This window comes from Canis lupus, chromosome 33 (genome assembly GCF_011100685.1).
Source record: "Canis lupus familiaris isolate Mischka breed German Shepherd chromosome 33, alternate assembly UU_Cfam_GSD_1.0, whole genome shotgun sequence".
Taxonomy (NCBI): Eukaryota; Metazoa; Chordata; class Mammalia; order Carnivora; family Canidae; genus Canis; species Canis lupus.
This window is the reverse complement of record NC_049254.1, coordinates 1,363,765-1,383,575: the sequence shown is the minus strand read 5'-3', so window position 1 is coordinate 1,383,575 and position 19,811 is coordinate 1,363,765. Positions and strand designations below refer to the sequence as shown.

Sequence of the window (19,811 nt, the reverse complement as noted above, 5' to 3'; positions counted from 1 at the left end):
TTTGTTGAAGAGACTATCTTTTTTCCCATCGGATCTTCTTTCCTGCTTTGTTGAAGATGAGTTGACCAGTAAGTTGAGGGTCCATTTCTGCGTTGAGCTTCTCTTCTACCATACAACTGGCAAACACCCCACTCTTATGCCTCCATGTAATAATGACATGGCTTAATTCAGTGTTGTACTTTTTGACCTCTCCCAAGTGCCTTAGTTGAAATTAACCAGTGTAAATCTCATAGCTCTTATTTGTGATCATTCCTACTAATTTTTTCCAAGCCGTGTGACACTTTGAACATCTTCTGCTTAAAACTATGATTTCACAGTCATCAGAGGGTTCTATTTCTTTTCCTTAGTCTCTATGTACTGCTTCTGTTTCCTTAGTTACTCTTCAGTGATTGTTTGAAATGTGCCACATGATTCATATTTTTTATCTCTCTGCTCTTCATTTATTTTCTTGCTTGGACATTTCATATCTTCTAATGACTTTAGTCATAAATTCCAGTAAAATGATTTCTAAGTTTACCGAAACTGGTTCAACCCTATAAAAATGTTTTCAATGGAATGTGTGATCACTGTCTCAAACTCATGTTGATCGAATACATCAAGATTTTCCTAGACCTGGTTCTCCTCCAAACAGCTTCATTTTCTTTTAGACTAGCCAACATTTTCCAAGTTTTCACACTCACATTCTTGTAATCCTTCCTGACACTTTTTCGAATCTACTTAATTATTGCATTCAGTAAATTCTTCCACTTCATGTCACCTTCATTTTTCCTCTTCTTTCCATTCCCACTGTTATTAACACCTTCCAGTCCAAGCTATCCTTGTTATATGGCTAATTTAATATTCTCCTTAGCTATCTTCTTGCCCCCTTGAATAGTTGCCCCTAGATACTATTGCTTTCCAAAGTATTAGTTTGCTCCAATCACTTTTTGCAAAAAATTTGTCAAAAGTTTCACCATTCCTATTATGTAAAATAAGATTGAATTTATTCAAATTTGTGAATTTGTTTCTTTTATCTTTATTTTATTAAAGTTATGTGCAACCATATTCAAGAAAATTGTTCTAATCCTATTTATTTTTTTAATCTAAAAATGTATTGTCTCAAAATTTTATATTTTTCTACTTACAAAAAAGATCTATGATTTACTCATTTGTATCTGACCATGCTATTTGCATAACTGTATCTATATTCATATCTGAAGCCTTTGCCACAAGAGTAACGTGTATAATTCCTTTTCATGTCTTTTCATACACTAGTCTTAAAGGGCAATTTAAATTCCTTTTTACCTTCTTTAAAATCCAGCAGAAATGAGTCTTCACTCATCTTAATTCTCTGGCTTTAAAATAGAGAAATTCAATTTGTCACTTACCACTAATTAATATCATTCTTTTTCTCCTCCTTCTTCCCCTCCCCTTGAAGGACAATTCACGCGAACCCCAAAAATCAGGGGCGGGGGGTGTGGTTTCCCTTCACCGCGTCTATGGAGCGAGGAGTTCGAAGCGCTCGTACTAAGCAGACGAATTATCGCATCTATCAGCTCACTACCGTCACCTTCTTCTTTAGCTCCACCCTCTCCTCCTCTTTCTTCTTCTTCTCCTGTTCTCTTTCTCTTCTTCTTCCTCCTTCTCCTTCTTCTTATCCTCTTGTTTTTATTTCTTCTCTTTCATCTTCCTCCTCCATTGAGGAAGCATTGAGTTTCCAAGTGAAGCTTAAGCACCTTGGAGGCAGAAAAACAGTTATATATTCCTTGTCACAACAATTTCTTAAAATATTCTCTATTGTTAATGAAGAAAACAATAAATGAAGAGAGAAAAAATAGAGAAAAGAGGATACTATCCTCAATTTATTCAATAAATATTTTAATGAATTCTTCTTTAAAGGCCCTAAACTAGATCAAAGTAAAACTCAGAAAGCTGGTAATATACGTATATTTCACTTTTAATCTTTGTTAAGTTTATTAATATTTGCTTCTTGCATTTCATTTTTTAAACCTTTACATAGACCTTATATTGAACGTATCTGATCTGGGTCTTGGAAGCAAGATTTTAAACAGTTTTTTTTTTTTGTTGTTTTTTTTAATTCTAAAATTTAGAATCAATGTTTTTAAGCAGTTTTGGGGCATGTTCCTTTTTTTCTTTAGTTTGACTACAGTTAGGTATGAGCTATAAATAATTTGTATACAACATCCTGGGATCTAGCCTTGCATTGGGCTCTCTGCTGAGGAGGGAGTCTGCTGACCCCTCTACTGCTTGTTCCTCCTCACCACTGTGTGCTCTCTTTCTCTCTTGCTTGTTCTTGCTCTGCTGTCTCTCTCAAATAAGCAAATAAAAGCTTTAAAAATAAATAAATAAAATACAAATCAATGGGAAGTTTATCACCACGATGCAGATAAAATGTATAAATGTAATCTATAATGAAAATGAGTCCAATTTTTGTCAGTGACCTTTGTTTGCATTTATACTGATTTCCATCACAATTTTATTTTATTTTTTTTATCACAATTTTAAAGAAAACTTCTTTCAGATTATTTTTTATCCAGTCATAATTATAACAAACCAAAATTTTGAAACTTAGTTTTAAATCATTTAAATATGTTTAATGAGTTGTTACAATCAATATTTCAAAGCACATATTTGTGATAAATTAAAGCTTGAAGTTTTACTTGTACTCTATTATAATTATTAGCTGAAATTCTATGTAAAGTCTCTTTCAAATAAAGCAAGCAAACAAACAAGCAAACAGTAATCCATATTTTATGAGGATTTTACTTGAACTTCAGGGTAATTAAGAATAAATTGCAATATAAGCTCTTTTTAACAAACTGGACCTAACAGTAATTCTCTCTTCTGACTGTCACTTTATGTTTAAATTGTGTTTAAAGCACATCATGGTGTTCTGAATCTATGCATTAGATCAAAGCTAAGCTCTTTCAAAATAAATCAGCTAATTTCAAAATCAAAAGTGTTTCTAGGATGAAAGTAAAACTTCCAGTTTTAAGCTATCAAGGAACACTTAAGTACTATGTTTCTAATCAGCATAATATCATAGAATTCTAGATATGAGTGAACCTTGGAGATATCTATTTCAACCCCCCTCACTTTACATAGAAGCAATATTCACAGAGATTAAAATGCAGCCTGCCCAAAGTCTCACAACATTTATGATAAAGAGTCTGATAATCAGGTGTTTGGACTCCTAGTTTAATTCTCTTTCCCTTATAATCTTTTTTGGAGTGGACAGCAAGAATCTCTTCTATATCCCACTGGGATAAAATGGAAGCCTCTTTGAGAGTTCCTTGCATGGTAGTCGAACTGAGGACAGATATAGTAGTTAAAATAAGCCACTATTTAATAAAAGATAATAAAAGATCTTGAATAAACATTTTACTAAGTTTGTGAATTTTTTCAGGAGGTAAGTATTAAATGAATGTTCTTGTGTTTCCTTTTCCAGAAGAGAAGAAAGTGATTTGACAGTATAGTTAGTAATTCCCTACTGTGAGCCTTATTTCTGTTTATCTTCTCTTTTAAAGAATGTACTTTATATAAACTAGCTATCTAATTCATATATCTTAAGTATAAGTGATCTTGTCAGTGCAATGGAAACTAAGCACATACAGGAATGAAATTTATCTCAGAATTTAACAAAAAGCGTAGAAGAGAAAGGATAAGTTGCTAAGTTAGTCATCTCTTTTTTCATGTCCTGTGTGATAATGCTAGAACAGTGGAAAGGGATCTCTAAGGGAAATGATATTAAACTCAAAATTAATGACTCAACATTAACCCGTAAATGCAGATAAGTATTTTTAAAAGTTTTCAATCAGCAATAATCGTGTCTCAGATAAACCTCGTTGGCTATCATGCTCTCACTGTGCAAAGCTGATACATACATTTAAAAAGCATAATGTAGATCTCTTAGTTTAATATTATGGCATTTTTCTAAGACCCTAATATAGGTGAGTGGAGATTACAAAAATTAGGATTATGACAAGATGTTGATCAATACTCGTAGGAGAAGACTACATGAATAAAATTTGCATTTTTGTACCTCCAGTAGGTTGGTTGACAATGCCATTTTGTTGCCCTACAAGATTACAGACCAAACCAGTAACAGTCAGCTGCTTTGAGGAGATTGGGAGTGATGATGAAAGCAGATATCAACTTTACACGGACAGTTTTAAATTTTGTATTAGAAAGAGTGTATTCATTATTAGACTTTTAATTGAAAAAAAGTTTTAAACTAAGATTCTAAAGTGACAAACATGATTTAGCTTGGGTAGCTGAAAGTAAATAAGACATCAAAATAATGTGCAAAGTTATCAATATTTACAGAGGTATGGATAAATGATTCCCTATCATCACTCAGATTACATCTCTAGGAGTTATTACAATCAACATGGCAGACTGGACAGCAGTCTTTAAAGACGATCGTGTACTTGAGCATGGTTGCAGGGTAAAATAAATTGCTTATGGAAGCTGGAATCCTCTTCTTTGGAAGTCCTTAAAAATATTCTCATAAGTTTGAGGCCCATAAAAACAAGTATGAGGACTATGTGATTATGTAATAGTATACACTATAAATTCATGGTCATTTCTAACAATTTCCTTTACAGTATTTCATATTTAAAAATCAACTGGCAAACACCTCCTGAGCCAGCATGAAGATCCTGTCATACAGCCTCCCCAAGCAATTTTATGAGACCCCTCTTCTGAGGTTGGTAGGGATGAACCAGATGTCCAACTCCAGCTCCTTTCGATCAGGGAGCATGTGCTTGAGGCCTAACGAGAATTAAAGTTAAATTCATTGGTTATCACCTATGCGATATGAGTTGTATGACCATTTTATGTTTTCCAAGATAACTTGATCATTGTTTTTCTTGCTTAATTCTTCTCTTATAGTCTTCAAAACTCAACATAAATCCCTTAATATATTAAAATATAATAAAATGCATGTTTATTCAAAGAACATAGAGCTGCAGTACAAAATGGCAACACAATAATTAATCCAACTTTCAATGAAGAAACAGGAAAAATAAACTTTATGCTAATACTGTTTTTAAATTGAAGATTAAAAGTCCATCCAAATTGGTCATCCTTTCCCAAATGAGATTTTGATCAAGCCCAGTGATATTTCCCTTTCTACTTGAGTGCAGCTGTAAACAGGTCTCCAAATCCAGGGAAAAGCCTGACTCCACAAACCCACCCACACAGTTTTGTAAACATTCAGGATTCTACATGTGGTATCACTCAGTTATTAAATGGAAGTCTGTTCTTTCATTGTATCCCTGTCATTGTGCAGATTTCTCCAGTTCAGTGTAATGCATCATCTTGGATTAGACGAGCAACAAACTCTTCTGTTTTCAACTGCAAAAATATAACGGATGAAAGAATTTACCAAAATAAGAATTTGGGGGCTTGAGAACCCTCTTTCAGAACATCTTCTGGGACACATCAACCAACAGCAGCATGTAGCACAGCTTTTGGTAGGCATCCATATTTCCATTTCAGAGGCAGCCTCGTCCTAGGAACAGCTGCAGGGTAGAAGGAAGAAACACACACAGAAACCAACATTTACCTAATTTTACGTAGTCCATGCTAGGAGAAAAATACGTTCTGTTGGTGTGTGTCTACAAACTCTAAGGAATGACTGCGCCTCTTTTAAGCGATAAAAACTTGTGAGGCTATGAAAGCATACTTCTAGACTCGGAGCATTTTGATCAAATATCATTTCAACCTCAGACACACGCCGACGTTATGCGTTGCCCTCGGTACGCCCTCTTCATTTTATGTCTTGGCAAAACAAAGCTCCGCTACCGAGGACTTATTTCTCAGGCCTCCGAGGTAATTCTCTAGGTAATCGAGATGTCACTTGAGTTTTCAGCGCTCAGATCTGACATGTGAAACTCCCCAGACACAAGGTCTGCACAGTTTTATCAAGTGCTTCTCGGATCTGAGGTTCTAGCACCAGAAACCCAAGAAATATTTATTTCTGGTAGGAATGAGTGAAGGTGGTGGCCTAGAAGGTGCTTTAAGAATGTTGTACCCGATGCTATTTTCAGTCTTTCAGGCCTGAGAGATGTTCTTTCTTTCACACGTGCATTATATTTGATAGACTTTAAAGATTCTCAAAAGGTTGATTTTGTTTTGAAACGAAGTGATAAATATCTCATCCTGCAGTTTTGCTCAAAGATGACTGGAATCAGTTACGTCTCCCGAGGTGAGGTAACAGCGGTGGGGGAAGCACCCGATACCCACGCGCGGCTTCCAGTCTGTCCTTCCACGAGCTCTGATCGGACTGACTGGCGTCTGGCGTGGTGCTGCTTGAAAATCAAGTTTCGGCCCCGCCCGCAGGCCCCGCTCCCCGGCAGAACCGTCCATCGAGGCGCGGCTCGCGCGGCCCAGGGAGTCCGCGAACGGACGCTGGCGGCGGCCCCGAGGCCCCGAGGGCGGCGCCCAGGAAAGCGGCGGCCGTCACACGCGGCGCGAGGCCGAAGGATTTTTGAGAGATTCTACACGTGGAACCAAATCCGCCATTAGATGCTTTCTCTCTTCCTGTCACGAGGACAGATTTTCCTCGGTCCTGAGTCACATTCTCCGGAGCTCGCAGCAGGCGGGCCGCTGCCCGAGGGCGCCGCACAGCGCGCAGAGCAGACGGCGGCCGCCGTGGGCGGGGCGGGGCGGGGCGGGCGCGGCGAGGGGCGGGGCGGGGCGCGGCGAGGGGCGGGGCGGGCGCGGCGAGGGGTGCCCCGGCCTGCTAGCGCGCGCTCCACGTGGCCCCTGCCCCAGCGCCCCACCGCGCCTCGCCGCCCCGGGACGCTGTGACCAGATGACACGTGTTTCAATGTTATAGGGCCACAGTCACCTGTCGCTTAGAGAGGCAGCTCCCGCGCCGCCTGCGCTCACTGCCGAGCCCTGGGGTCAGGCGCCCCCCGGGCGTCGGTCCCGGTCGCCGCCTCCCTCGCATCCCCGCGGGGCCCGCGCTCCTCCCGCCCCACGGCGCCCCGCGGCCTGGGCCAGGTCCCCACCGCCACCCACGGTTGGGCGCCCAAGGTCGGCGCGGCCTGCTGGGGACCGAGCCCACCGCGCCCGTTGGACCCACTAGGGACCGTGCAGGTTGGGGGGTGAGTGTCCTTGCCACGGGGGTCGGAGGGGCGGAAGGGGACAGAGGGGGTTGGAGGAGGTCAGAGGGGGTCGGAGGGAGGTCGGAGGAGGTCAGAGGGGGTCGGAGGGAGGTCGGAGGTGGTCAGAGGGGGTCGGAGGAGGTCAGAGGGGGTCGGAGGGAGGTCGGAGGAGGTCAGAGGGGGTCGGAGGGAGGTCGGAGGCGGTCAGAGGGGGTCGGAGGAGGTCAGAGGGGGTCGGAGGGAGGTCGGAGGGAGGTCAGAGGGGGTCGGAGGGAGGTCGGAGGGAGGTCGGGGGGGGGGGCGAGAGGGGGCCAGAGGTCACACTGCGCCGGGCTGGGTGCTGCGTGTCCCCAAGCCTTTGAGCAGGTTCCGCTGGGCCGCCCTGGCCCGACCGCCTCGGGGCGGTATTTCGGAATACGGTGACTCGCTCCGAGGAAAACTGAGTACCCCTCTACCCGAAGAGAGTTATTTTCAATTATTTTGAATAATTTTACATTTCCATCAGCTGAGACCTTACGTTTGTTCCAGGTTGTTGGCAGGGTGGCTCCATACCTGGGAAGCCAGGAGGAAGCTATGAAGCGTCTCTTGAGAGCAACCAAGTCTGAGATCATCCACGTTCTTCCAGAGGAGGCCCTGTGGGAACACCTGAAGACCATAAATGGGCACATTTAACACTAGGTCGATTTAGAGATGGTGAAATAAAAAATGTGTTGTATGCCAGCTGAGTCCTGGAAATGTATGTATTTAATTCTATCCTCAAGGATTAAGCTACTTCTAAGAAATCTGAATCTCCTTTATACCTGGATATGATTAAAGGAAAAATAGGCAAAAACCTGCCGATTGAATAGCTCTCTGGAAGAGGCACACACGGCACCCCAGAAAGACAGCCGTCTGCACACAGCGCTAATACATAAGAGGCCTAGTGATAATCAGGGCACCTTCTATATTTTGCTACAAAATCTCCCGACGTAAAAAGTCGCACAAAACAAATCTAAAGAACCACGTCAGCCTTTGACCATCATGTCAGCACAAAACGTTGTGATTCAGTACAACACGGAACAGCATTTTCTAGCATATGTTCTGCAAAACAGATACCTAGTTAAAAGCTTTCTGTGGTCAAATAAATTTGAATGATGTAGAACAAGCACAGTTAAACAGATGTTTTGGCGCTGCACTCTCTAGAGGCTTTAACAAAGAAAAGCATAGAGGTTCACCAATAACAGGCATAGAGCGTATAACATTTTCCAAACTTAGTCACAATACCACTACTGCTTTTTCCAAAGCAGACCACTTTGAGTAAACCTGCATCTTTCTCCCGCCCCAATCCAGGAGCCCTCTGTTTTCATTTAAATACACATAATTTGTAGGAATACATTTTAGCAATGCACATTCATTGTGATCTTTGGAAACAAATCAACTGCAACAAAAATTGGTGCAGTAACTACTATTTTTTGCAGCAGAAAAGCAAAATCACAAAATGGCATGTAAAATTTACCAGCAGCGCAGATACATGATGCTAAGAGTTCAATTTTTCTTTTCAAGTAGAAATTTCCTAATAACCTTGATTTCATTTCTAAGGCACTTAGTTCACAAAAATGTCTAGATATCACACAAAGATACTAGATGAAGCATAATCTGTACAACTCTTATCACAAACAATTGTCAAGATCAGTTCTGTTTTTAATTATACAGTAAATTGTGCCACGTATTTGACCATCCTTAAGGCTATCACAGCTTTGCAGAAGTTTGTATTCCCAGGGAATAGAAATAGTGGGCACAAAGAACTTTAAAGATTTATGTATAATTTGAAATTTATTGTTCCATCAATTACATTTCTAAACTCCCCTTAGTTTGTTCATGCCAAACAAAAGCAGTCAACAATCCCTCTTGATGCTTTGCAACAAAAAATATTTATAAACACACACATGATCTGTTATGATGTCAATTTTGGTGATTGTTAATTCTAGACAGTAATGTTCCTCTTTGGGAGGACAAGGAAGCCAAATAAAAAATGTTTTGTTTTGAAGCCAGTGAATATAATTTAAAATGGGCACTTCTCAGATTCCATAACTGTCTTGCAGTTGAAGAAACAATGGCAGAGGACAGTGATTCTATGGGTAGTAGCTTTGGAAATCTTTCTCAGTATTTTATAAAATGCTTAAGATACTAAAAGACAGCCAAACATTTTTCCAGAAGAATTCGGAAAATGGACAAAGGTCAGACAGGGATTCAGGAACTAAAAAGACCTTATAAAAATCCAAAATTATGAGCAGCTGGTTCTATCCAACTCCTGTGAAGTGGAGTGCTCTGGTTCAAGAGTTTCCTTGTCATGCAATCAAAGGACGGAAACATTAAGATTGCAGATGGGAAGTGGTGACACACTGTAATTTCATACAGATCATGATGGTTTGGTGACATAAGAATTACTAGACCATGAGGCCGGGGGTCCATGAAATGGATTAAAGCTTTATTGCTCTTTGGAGTTCTGACAATGACAAATGCTCTCTCTGATGTTGGGATTATCTTGTCTAAACTTTTGTTTCCTTAGTTTCAAGTTTCACTTTTTCCTTAACCATCTTTTAAGATCACAAATAACTTCCGTTTTTTCATTGTTATTGGAAGGCGTTTAGAAACGCCCCCCTTGTTTTATGCCTTCTTCTCTGGCATCACATCTGTGCATATTGTCATTTTTCAATTTCCAATATCCTGATAAGTGTTTTGGATGATAGAATTAATGATACGGTCACGTGACTCAATTGCAAATTCCTATTAACAAACAAAGGAAAAGAATGAAGACAATAAGACACTTTTACAAGAACACCCAGATGCAAAATTTATGAATATTATTTATTAATACATTTATCCAACTGCTGGCATCAATTAATGATGCAGATGTTTGGCAGCAAACTTTTGAATAACAAATCAAACACATCATATATGTCTTTTCCACCATCACACACACACACACACACACACACACACACACAGTTTCACAAGTGAGGTTTCTGATTTAAGTTAGAAATAAAGACTTTAAGTAAATTCTGAAAAGCATTTTGCAAAGACATTCATTTTTCTTGACTAAAATGGAAAAGATAATTGATAGAAAAAAATACTTTTTTTTTTTTTTTTTTTTTGACTCCAAACCTGATGGCACTTTTCTCTCTTCTTACCATTCTGCCTTTGTCATTATCATGCATTGTGAAAACACTGCTTCTGGTGAAGTTAAGTGGGTGAAATCTTTAATATGAAAGGAGTTGTATAGTACACCAATTCAGCAAAATTTGATGGCATTAACATTCAGTGTTTCTCTAGTACCTGATAAAAAGTGTGTGAAAGTCTTGCAGATGGAAACACATTAGGGTTTTACATGTTGCTAAAAATTTCCAGTAAACCAGATTGGAAACTTTGTTCTAAAAGCATTACTTCCCAACAGACTTTCAGGCTGCATTTGAATATATTATAATTGCAGTTACTTTTTAAAATATTTAAATAATTGGGTAGTGGATGGGGTCGTCTAGTTAAGCTAACTTTCCTATTAGTTTTTCTGTCTTACAAAAAAGAAAAACAGCAAGAACATGTTCCACGTGCCCAATAGAAGTTACATCAATTGGCATAGCAAAGTGATATATACTTCATTTTAGGGAAGGCAGAGAAATGGGTCAGCAAAAACGGTTAGATGTGTTGTAGATTTGAAAACTTTTAAAGTAGAAATTTCTTGCAATTTAAGAGGGAAGACTTTTAAGAACAGATGAAAACTTCATGGAAGTTTATTCCATTTCTTATTCTTTAATTCCAGGCCACTAGCATTGTTTTTGGTACATGGGTATTTAATGACTGTTGTCATCATTGACCGGCTAAGTACAAATAATTGAAACTATATTGTGTGCTGAGCATTGCTTTAAATCTTTTTTTATTTATTTAAATTCCAGTTCACTATCATACAGTTAATATTAGTTTCAAGTGTACAATATAGCCATTCAACACTTTTATAGAACACCCAGTCCTCATCACAAGTGCCCTCCTTAATCCCCTTCACCTGTCTCACCCATCCCTCCACCCCTGCCCCTCTGGCAACCGTCAGTTTGTTCTCTGTAGTTAAGAACGTGTTTCTTGGTTTACCTCTCTCTCTTTTTTACCTTTGCTTGATTGTTTTGTTTCTTAAGTTCCACATAAGGTATTTGTCTTTCTCTGATTGCCTTACTTTGCTTAGCGAAAAACTCTCTAGTTCTGTCCATGTCCTTGCAAATACCAAGATTTCATTCTTGCAGATGGCTTCATACTATTCCATTGTGTGTGTGTACACCACATCTTCTTTATCCATTCATCAGTCCTTGGACACTTGGGCTGCTTCTATATATGGCTATTGTACATAATGCTGCTGTAAGCATTGGGGTGGATGTATCCCTTTGAATTAATACTTTTGTATTCTTTGAGTAAATAGCTAGCAGTGTAATTGCTAGATCACAGGGTAGCTCTATTTTTAACTTTTTGAGGACCTTCCACGGTGGCTGCCCCAGTTTGCATTCCCAGCAACAGTGTAAGATGGTTCCCCTTTGTCCTCAGCCTCACCAACACCTGTTGTTTCTTGTGTTGTTGATTTTAGCCATCCTGACAGGTGTGGGGTGATATCTCATTGTGTCTTTGATTTGTGTTTCCCTGATGATCAGTGATGTTGAAAGGTAACCATTAAACAGCAACAGTAAGGATATCCATCATACCAATGAGTTTATAGTATTAAAGTACTTCAATTTTTGGAGAACGAAGGCTCAGCGGTTGAGCATCTGCCTTTGGCTCAGGGCATGACCCCGGAGTCCTGGGATCAAGCCCCGCATCGGGCTCCCCACAGGGAGCGTGGTTCTCCCTCTGCCTGTGTCTCTGCCTCTCTCTCTGTGTCTCTCATCAATAAATAAATAAAATCTTACATAAATAAAAATAAATAAATAAATAAATAAATAAATAAATAAATAAATAAATAAATAAAATTAGAATTAGATAGGTATACTTTTAAATCTCAGTTGTCACTGGCTGTGCCCCTAGGCAAATGTCTGATCTTTCATAAGGTTCCCACATCTATAAAATGGAGGAAATAATATCTACATCATAATTATGGTAAAAGATTAAATGAAATATTTTCTGTGGAGTGCTGCTCCACACAAGGGAGTCAATAAAACATTAGTATGTCTTCCCTGTATCAGAAAACTTAAAACCAAAATATATAAAAGTTTCATTCTTTAAAATTTGAGAACTTCAAAATTGGCAATCACATTGCATGGCATTGTTTCTGCATAGTGTACTATGAGGAAAGCAGGACATCCAGGGTTTTAAAAAGAAAGTCAAAATTTCCCTCACACCTACACTTCTACATATGTCTTCTCTAAAGATTGCTGATGGCTTTCTTGAGCAAGCTCACAGGGTTAGGGTTGATACCCGGCAACTTTTTAATCAAAGACAACTTCTACATTTCCAAATGCCACCTGAAATATAGTTTTCATAGTAAAAAGGAAGCCAAGACTCATGAAAAATAATTTTGACAACACTATATACGTTATAGATTACATTAGATACTACTAAATTTTTATGACATTTCTAGAAAAGGAAAATATATAGAGACAGAAAATCGATCACTGCTTGCCTGGGCTGAGATTGGGAGTATGGAACTGCAAAAAGGTGTGAAGGAAATTTCTGGGGAGTTCTAAAATTGGATAGTGGTGATGGTAGCACAATTGAAAAATTTTACTAAAAATTAGTAGGCCATTTACTTAAATAAATGAATTTCATGGTATGTAAATTATATCTCAATAATATTACATAAAAAACAAGTTATTATATGGCATTATATTTGCATTATGAGAATATCAATTTCTTTACACCATGGATTGGCACAGAAATGTAGCATTTTCTGCACACACCCTATTTAAGGAATTATACCCTTGAGAGTATACCCATTGGGTGGCTCAGTGGGTTAAGTGTCTGCCTTTGGTTCAGGTCATGGTCCTGGGGTCCTGATCCAGCCCTGCTGCCTCAGGCTCCCCACTCAGCAGGAGTCTGCTTGTCTCTTTGTCCCCCTCTCCCCCTGCTCATACTCTCTCTCTCTCAAATAAATAAATAAAATCTCAAAAAAAAAAAAAAAAAGGAATCACAACCTTGACAAAATGTATCATTATTGTCATTATAGCTTCCTCTCAAATTCTGTAATAACAAGTAGACTCCTTCCCCAGAGTAGAGACTACATCTTGCTTATCTTCGTATCACACACAGTTTTGGGTGCATCCATTAATATTCAATGATATTTCTGTTCATCAAATATTATGCATTATAAAGAGTGACTATAAACACTAAGACATTAAATAAATAGAAGTATTTCTATTTCACTAGAAATATGCTTCAATATGCTTTCACTGAGACTGATTAAATATATTTATCTGTATAATTTTAAATTATTTGTAAACATAGTTGAACACTGCATTTAGCAATAAATATGATCAGTGATAATTTACCCATGAGAGGTAAAAAAACAAACAAACAAACAAAAAAACTGAGACTAAAAATCTACAATGTAATTTATATTACCTTAGATTTTTTTCATTGTTTGGGAATTTTTGATAAAGTTTATTTTTGCATCAAGCAAGAAAGTGGGTGTTTTACAAATTACAAAGTAAAACTTAGCAGCAATATAAAAATGTAATTGTTTTTATAATTTTGCATATTTTATACCTGTTTGTAGCGTTTATGAGAGCTTTGATGCTATATCACTGCACTTCCTATTTATATCTTCCTATCTTACTCATTTAAAAGAGATTAAAATTTCTTTTTTTTTTAAGATTTTATTTATTTATTCACGAGAAACACACACAGAGAGAGAGAGAGAGAGAGAGGCAGAGACACAGGCAGAGGGAGAAGCAGGCTCCATGCAGGGAGCCTGACACGGGACTCGATCCCGGGTCTCCAGGATCACGCCCTGAGCTGAAGGCAGGCACTAAACCACTGAGTCACCCAGGGATCCCCAAAAAAGAGATTAAAATTTCATTTTGGTTAAATATCATTTATGCTTATGACTAAATTCTGATGAACATCTCTAAAGTAGGAAGAATTAGTGGAATTTCAGTTTCGAACTATCTATTGACATTTTGTGTTGTTAACTTATGAGGTTCATGGACATTTCAGATAGAGTCATTAAGAATATGTCTCAGAAAAAATCTAAGAGCATGTAATCTGAATCGTATTACTTATAATAAAATATATTGAAAAATAACACGCATAGTTTGGGGCATTGAAGTTACACCCCAAACAAGCAATTGAATGGAGAAACAAATTTCATTTAGAAACTGTAGACAATCTTTATAGTATTGAAAACCTGCAACTTGGAATATTACAGGTCCTGCCTTGCACAAGGTGGACCCTCAGAAAGTATTAAAAGAATTAAGGAAGAAAGGGAAGGAAAGGAGAAGAAAATCAAGAAAGAAGAAAGGAGAGAAAGATAAAACATAGACTCTTATGTGTTTTTTTAGGAATGAAAACAGTGGAATCCCCAGTAAAGCTGTATATGGCCAATTCATGATAAAAAAACATGCTGTTAGCTGTATCATTAAATGCAAAGATCCCCTGAAGGCAAATGAGGGGCTCAGACAGATGTCCTCAATCATGAGAGTTCATACAAAAACATGCTCCATATGGTTTAGAACACAAGATGTATGGCTCAAGTGGCCCAAGAACAAGAATACACAGCAAGCGGGGGAGAAGAGGAAACAGTACAAGATCGGCACCATGTTAATAATGGTGTTGATAGTATAATAGCTAATGAGAGCATACCAATTAAGAATGGCTCATCTGCATGTACATGACTGAGCTTTTTATTTTTAAGGCACGTTTTATAGTTCAGTTAATGCATATACATAAAACTAAAGTGAAGAGGAGACTTTATCAAACCAAATATTTTGATGTATATGCTCATATCCTTACCAAGGATAGAAAACATTGTTAAAACATTGTTAAACATTGTTTTAGAACTAAAAGAAGAAATTGCATCCAGATCTCTAGGAAATTGTCCATCTCCTGCAAATGTCTAAGTATCAGGTCAATGTGCTTTAGCTCTGTTACAAGATCAACTCCAGAGATCTGCATCTAGCATTTTAATCTAATGTTTCCTGAAATAAGCAGTTACTGTAAGGAAAACCAATAAAAGTGCCTCTTGCCCACAATTTAATAAGGAGATTTCCACCATGGGTAAACAAATACAATCACAAAGCTCCGCAAGACTAAAACCACTCACAAGAGCCATATTTTCTTCTTTAACAACCACATTGAATCAAATAGCTGGCCAACTTTTTTCCACGCATTTACTGTGTAGGATCAAATAGTTCTTTTAATCAAAATACAAATTTGCTGAATGAATCAGATCTTCTAAGAGCCTTGCATTTTTCTCTTAATTGTTAAAAGACTTTGGAAACATTTTCAATCATTTCAGACTAAATCTAATAATTTACGTGTCCTACATAGTAAAAAACTATGCTCACAGAATAGCCATTTACCACACTTAATATCTACTCATTTGAAACAACATTTCCAGAACTCTAAATGTATGTAGTCCACTGAAAACTAGGAAATAATGGCTTATAATTTGAAGCCAAGAAACGGAAATTAAGTTTTTATTATTTGAGACTGAAAAATAGCATCCATAGAAAGTCAAAATATTCCGTTTCACTAAAGCAAGCCTTGTACCTTATATAAATTTTATTATTACATACCTCAAATGTCAAAGACAATAGTCATTTTTTCAACAATGGGAAGTAGGAGAAAGCTTGTTCTATATTTTGAAAACAAGTATTGATCAATTGTAATGTAAAAAAATTATTATCTGGAGTAGGTCAAATGGCTCCCAAAGGGTTTCCCAAAATTTACCTTTTAAGCACACTTCCTTTAAAGCTCAATTTTGATGAACATAAATCCTAAAACGAGGCGTTTTGCTGTACCAAGATAAGTAAGTAGGGAAGAAGAACTTACCCACTTGAGTAGGTAAACTAATGTTTTATGTATGATTTTCCATTTTATCCTTCCAACTCTATTAGCTTAATATAATTATTTTAATAGACATGGTGAAAAACTGATAAAAACAGCTAAGGGTCTTGACATCAGGTCTGTTTAACCCTAAACCTAAACCCTGACTTCTTTCCACGATAGTTATTTTTTAACAAGCATAACAGGAAGTACTCACAGTGACATAATATCTGGTGATATTCATGTTTATTCACTTATCCATGCAAAATGATCACTTTCAAAAAGCCCTTTAGTGTTCAAAACACCTGGGACATACAAATAAAAATTATTATAGACAATCCTCCAGAAACATACACTCTTAACGGCAAAGGGTGGTTCAGAATTAAGAAAACTAAGAAAAGTGCAGCTCACTCAGTAAATGTGGGTTTACTGACTGCATGGATGGTGGGAAGAGCAATTTATCACGGCTCTTGAACTGTTGGAGTCAGAAAGGACTACAACTCCTTCAAGCTTCAACATGAACTTCAGCGTCACCTTCACTACATTCTTCACCTCTCTATTTCACCAACATACCCAAGGCCCAGATGAATGCCTGACACAGAGTGGGTCTCTCCAAAGAAGTAAACAAATACAAAAAAAAGCCACCTTATTTGTTTCTATTGCATAAATGCATGGACTTTTGGCTTGCCTTAGTACTATTAGCCAACTCCAGCTACTTTGATGCTTTTGTTTCCATTGAGCTATCCAGTGATCTTAAGCCACATAAACAAACCGTAAGTGTGAGTTTATAAATTCAGTCATGTTTTTACAAACTTTAACACCATTGATGCTTCTATCAACATGTAAAAGTATGAAAAATACAAACATTAACTGAAGATGCCATTTTTGGAAAAAAGAATGAACAGTTAGAATTTCTCCCACATGACAAATAACCCAGAATATTACAACCAACCAAGAGGATCCTGTGCTATTTTCAATTAACTCCTTAAACTCCTGACAGACCAGTTCAAAAAGCTCTGTTCAGTAGGATAGGTAATAAGTCACCTTTATTCTTAATTCCTGTTGAAAAATATGTCCATTTAAAAATTATTATATATGCATTCTTTCTCACCTAAAATCAATATATGTAGCAAAGCTACAAGGCTTTATTTTTCTATATATAGCACTGCAGGTTTTAAATATGATGTGATTTTTTTCATTTTTGTTATTGAAGAAAATTTGACATGTTATATTAGTTTCAAGAGTACAGCATTGTGATTCAACAACTTAATATATTATGCAATGCTCACCACAATAAGTGTAATTACCATCTGTCATCCTACAAAGTTATTAAAAAATTATTGACTATATTCCTGTGCTGTACTTTTTATCCCCATGACTTACTTATTTTATAATTTGAAGTCTATTCCTCTTAATCCCCTTCACCTATGTCATTTATCTCATTCCTCCTCACTAGCAACCACTAATTTGTTCTCTGCATTTAGAAGTCTGTTTTTCTTTTTTGTTTGTTCATTTGTTTTGTTTTTTAGGTTCTACATATGCATGAAGTCCTAGGGTGTTTGTCTTTCTCTGTCTGACTTATTTCACTTAGCATTATACCCTGTCAGTCCATCCATGTTGTCATAAATGTAAGACCTCATTCTTTATTATGGTTAAGCAATATTCCATTATGTCTACATACTATATCTTCTTTATCCATTTATCTATTGATGGACATTTGAGCTGTTTCCATATCTTGGGAGTTGTAAATAATGATGTAATGAGCATTGGAGTATATATGTCTTTTCATATTAGTCCTTTCATTTTCTTTGGAAAAATACTCACTATTGGAATTATTGGATCCTATGATATTTCTATTTTTAATTTTTTTAGAAAGCTCCATACTGTTTTCCACAGTGGTTGCACCAATTTACATTCCCACCAACAGTGCATGAGACTTTCTTCTTCTTCACATTCTCACCAACGTGTTATTTCTTGTCTTTTTAATACTAGGCCTTCTGAATGGTGTGAGGTGATGTCTCATTGTGGTTTGATTTGCACTGATGATTAGTGACGTTGAACATCTTTCCAAGTGTCTGTTAGCCATTTATGTCTTCCTTAGAAAAATGTCTATTCAGCCCACTGCAGTTTTAATCAGATTATTGGAGTTTTTTGGTAATGAGTTGTATGAGTTATTAAATAATTTGGATATTAACCCCTTATTATATATATCATTTACATAATTTATATCATTATATCATTTATCATTTATATTATCATTATATCATTTATTATATATGATAATTTGTAAATGATATATCTATTAAGTGGTTAATATATCTAATAAGGGGTTATTATATATAATATATATCTATATATCTTTTGTAAATGATATATCTATAGAGGCAGTTGTATGATAACAAAAAATATCATACAAATGCCTCTTTCATTCAGTAGGTTTCCTTTCTATTTTGTTAATGTTTTCCTTCACTGTGAAAAAGCTTTCTATCTGGATGTAGTCCTAATAGTTTATTTTTGCCTTTGTGTCTCCTTCCTGAAGAAATATCAAATATAATAAATTTTTTTTCTCAGTGTTAGTTACATTGAGAATTAGATCTTCCTATTCTAACATCAGGAAGATCTGTAGAAAATATCTAGACCAATTCTCACTTAGTACAGGTAAAAAACAGAAGAAATAGGCAAATTCATAATTATAGTTGGGGACTTCAAAACCTCACTCTTGACAATATAGAAGTGATAGGAAAAAAGTGAGCAACAATATAGAATAATTAAAACACCATTAAAAAACAAGATCTACTGATGTCGATAAAAACACTCCACCAAATGACAGCATAAAATGTGTTGTATTCAAGTGCCAAGGGAATATTCACCATGATAGACCATACCTTTGGTCATAAAACAAACCTGAAAAAATTGAAAGGAATGGAAAACATATCATGTATGTTCTTTTTTTTTTTAAGATTTTATTTATTTATTCATGAGAAACACAGAGAGAGAGAGACAGAGACATAGGCAGAGGGAGAAGCAGACTCCCTGAGGGGAGCCCAATGTGGGACTGGATCCGGGGACTCCAGGATCATGCCCTGGGCCAAAAGCGGCACTTAACCACTGAGCCACCCAGGCGTCCCTATGTATGTTCTTTTATCCTTTTGAATATTAATTTGACATTTGAATATTAAACAACATACTTTTAAGTGATCCATGGTTAAAGAGGAAGTCTAAGAGGAAATAAAATATTCATAGAACTAAATGAAAATTAAAACAAAAGATATTAGTATTAATGAAATGTGCTTAAGTGATAAGAGAGAAACATAATACTGTATTCTTATTTTAAAAGAGAAGAATGACTTCAAATCAATAATCTATCAAGAAACTAGAAAAAGAAGAACAGCAATAACTAAACCGTAATTGAGTGGAAGAAAAGAAATAATAGTTAAGAAAAAATACTAACAAATATAACCAGTACAACAATAAAGAAAAGCAATAAAACAAAAAAGAAGGTTCTCTAGAAAAATCAAAAACAAAATGAAATAAACTACATAGTAGTCCCACAACAATTACATAAATTGTATTAATAATTTAAAATCTCCTGAGAAATAGATCTCCAGGCCTAGATAATTTCACTGGTGTCTTCTATAATCATGTAAAGAAAAAAATTTATACAATCTCTTCTAGAAAATAAAAGAGGAGGAGATAATCTCA

At 36.8% G+C, this 19,811-nt stretch overlaps 1 protein-coding gene across 1 annotated transcript in view; it reads right to left on the bottom strand.

The window, feature by feature from the left end:
* Positions 1-1,608: 1,608 nt before the first annotated feature.
* EPHA3 (EPH receptor A3) overlaps positions 1,609-19,811 on the bottom strand; it is a 97,149-nt gene continuing 78,946 nt past the window's right edge. Inside the window, exons 14-15 of the mRNA XM_038583245.1 lie at positions 7,668-7,760; positions 1,609-1,715 (exon numbers count right to left, since the gene is read on the bottom strand). Of these exons, the coding sequence (XP_038439173.1) occupies positions 1,634-1,715; positions 7,668-7,760 (175 nt within the window). The 3' untranslated portion in view covers positions 1,609-1,633. The remainder of the gene's footprint in view (positions 1,716-7,667; positions 7,761-19,811) is intronic.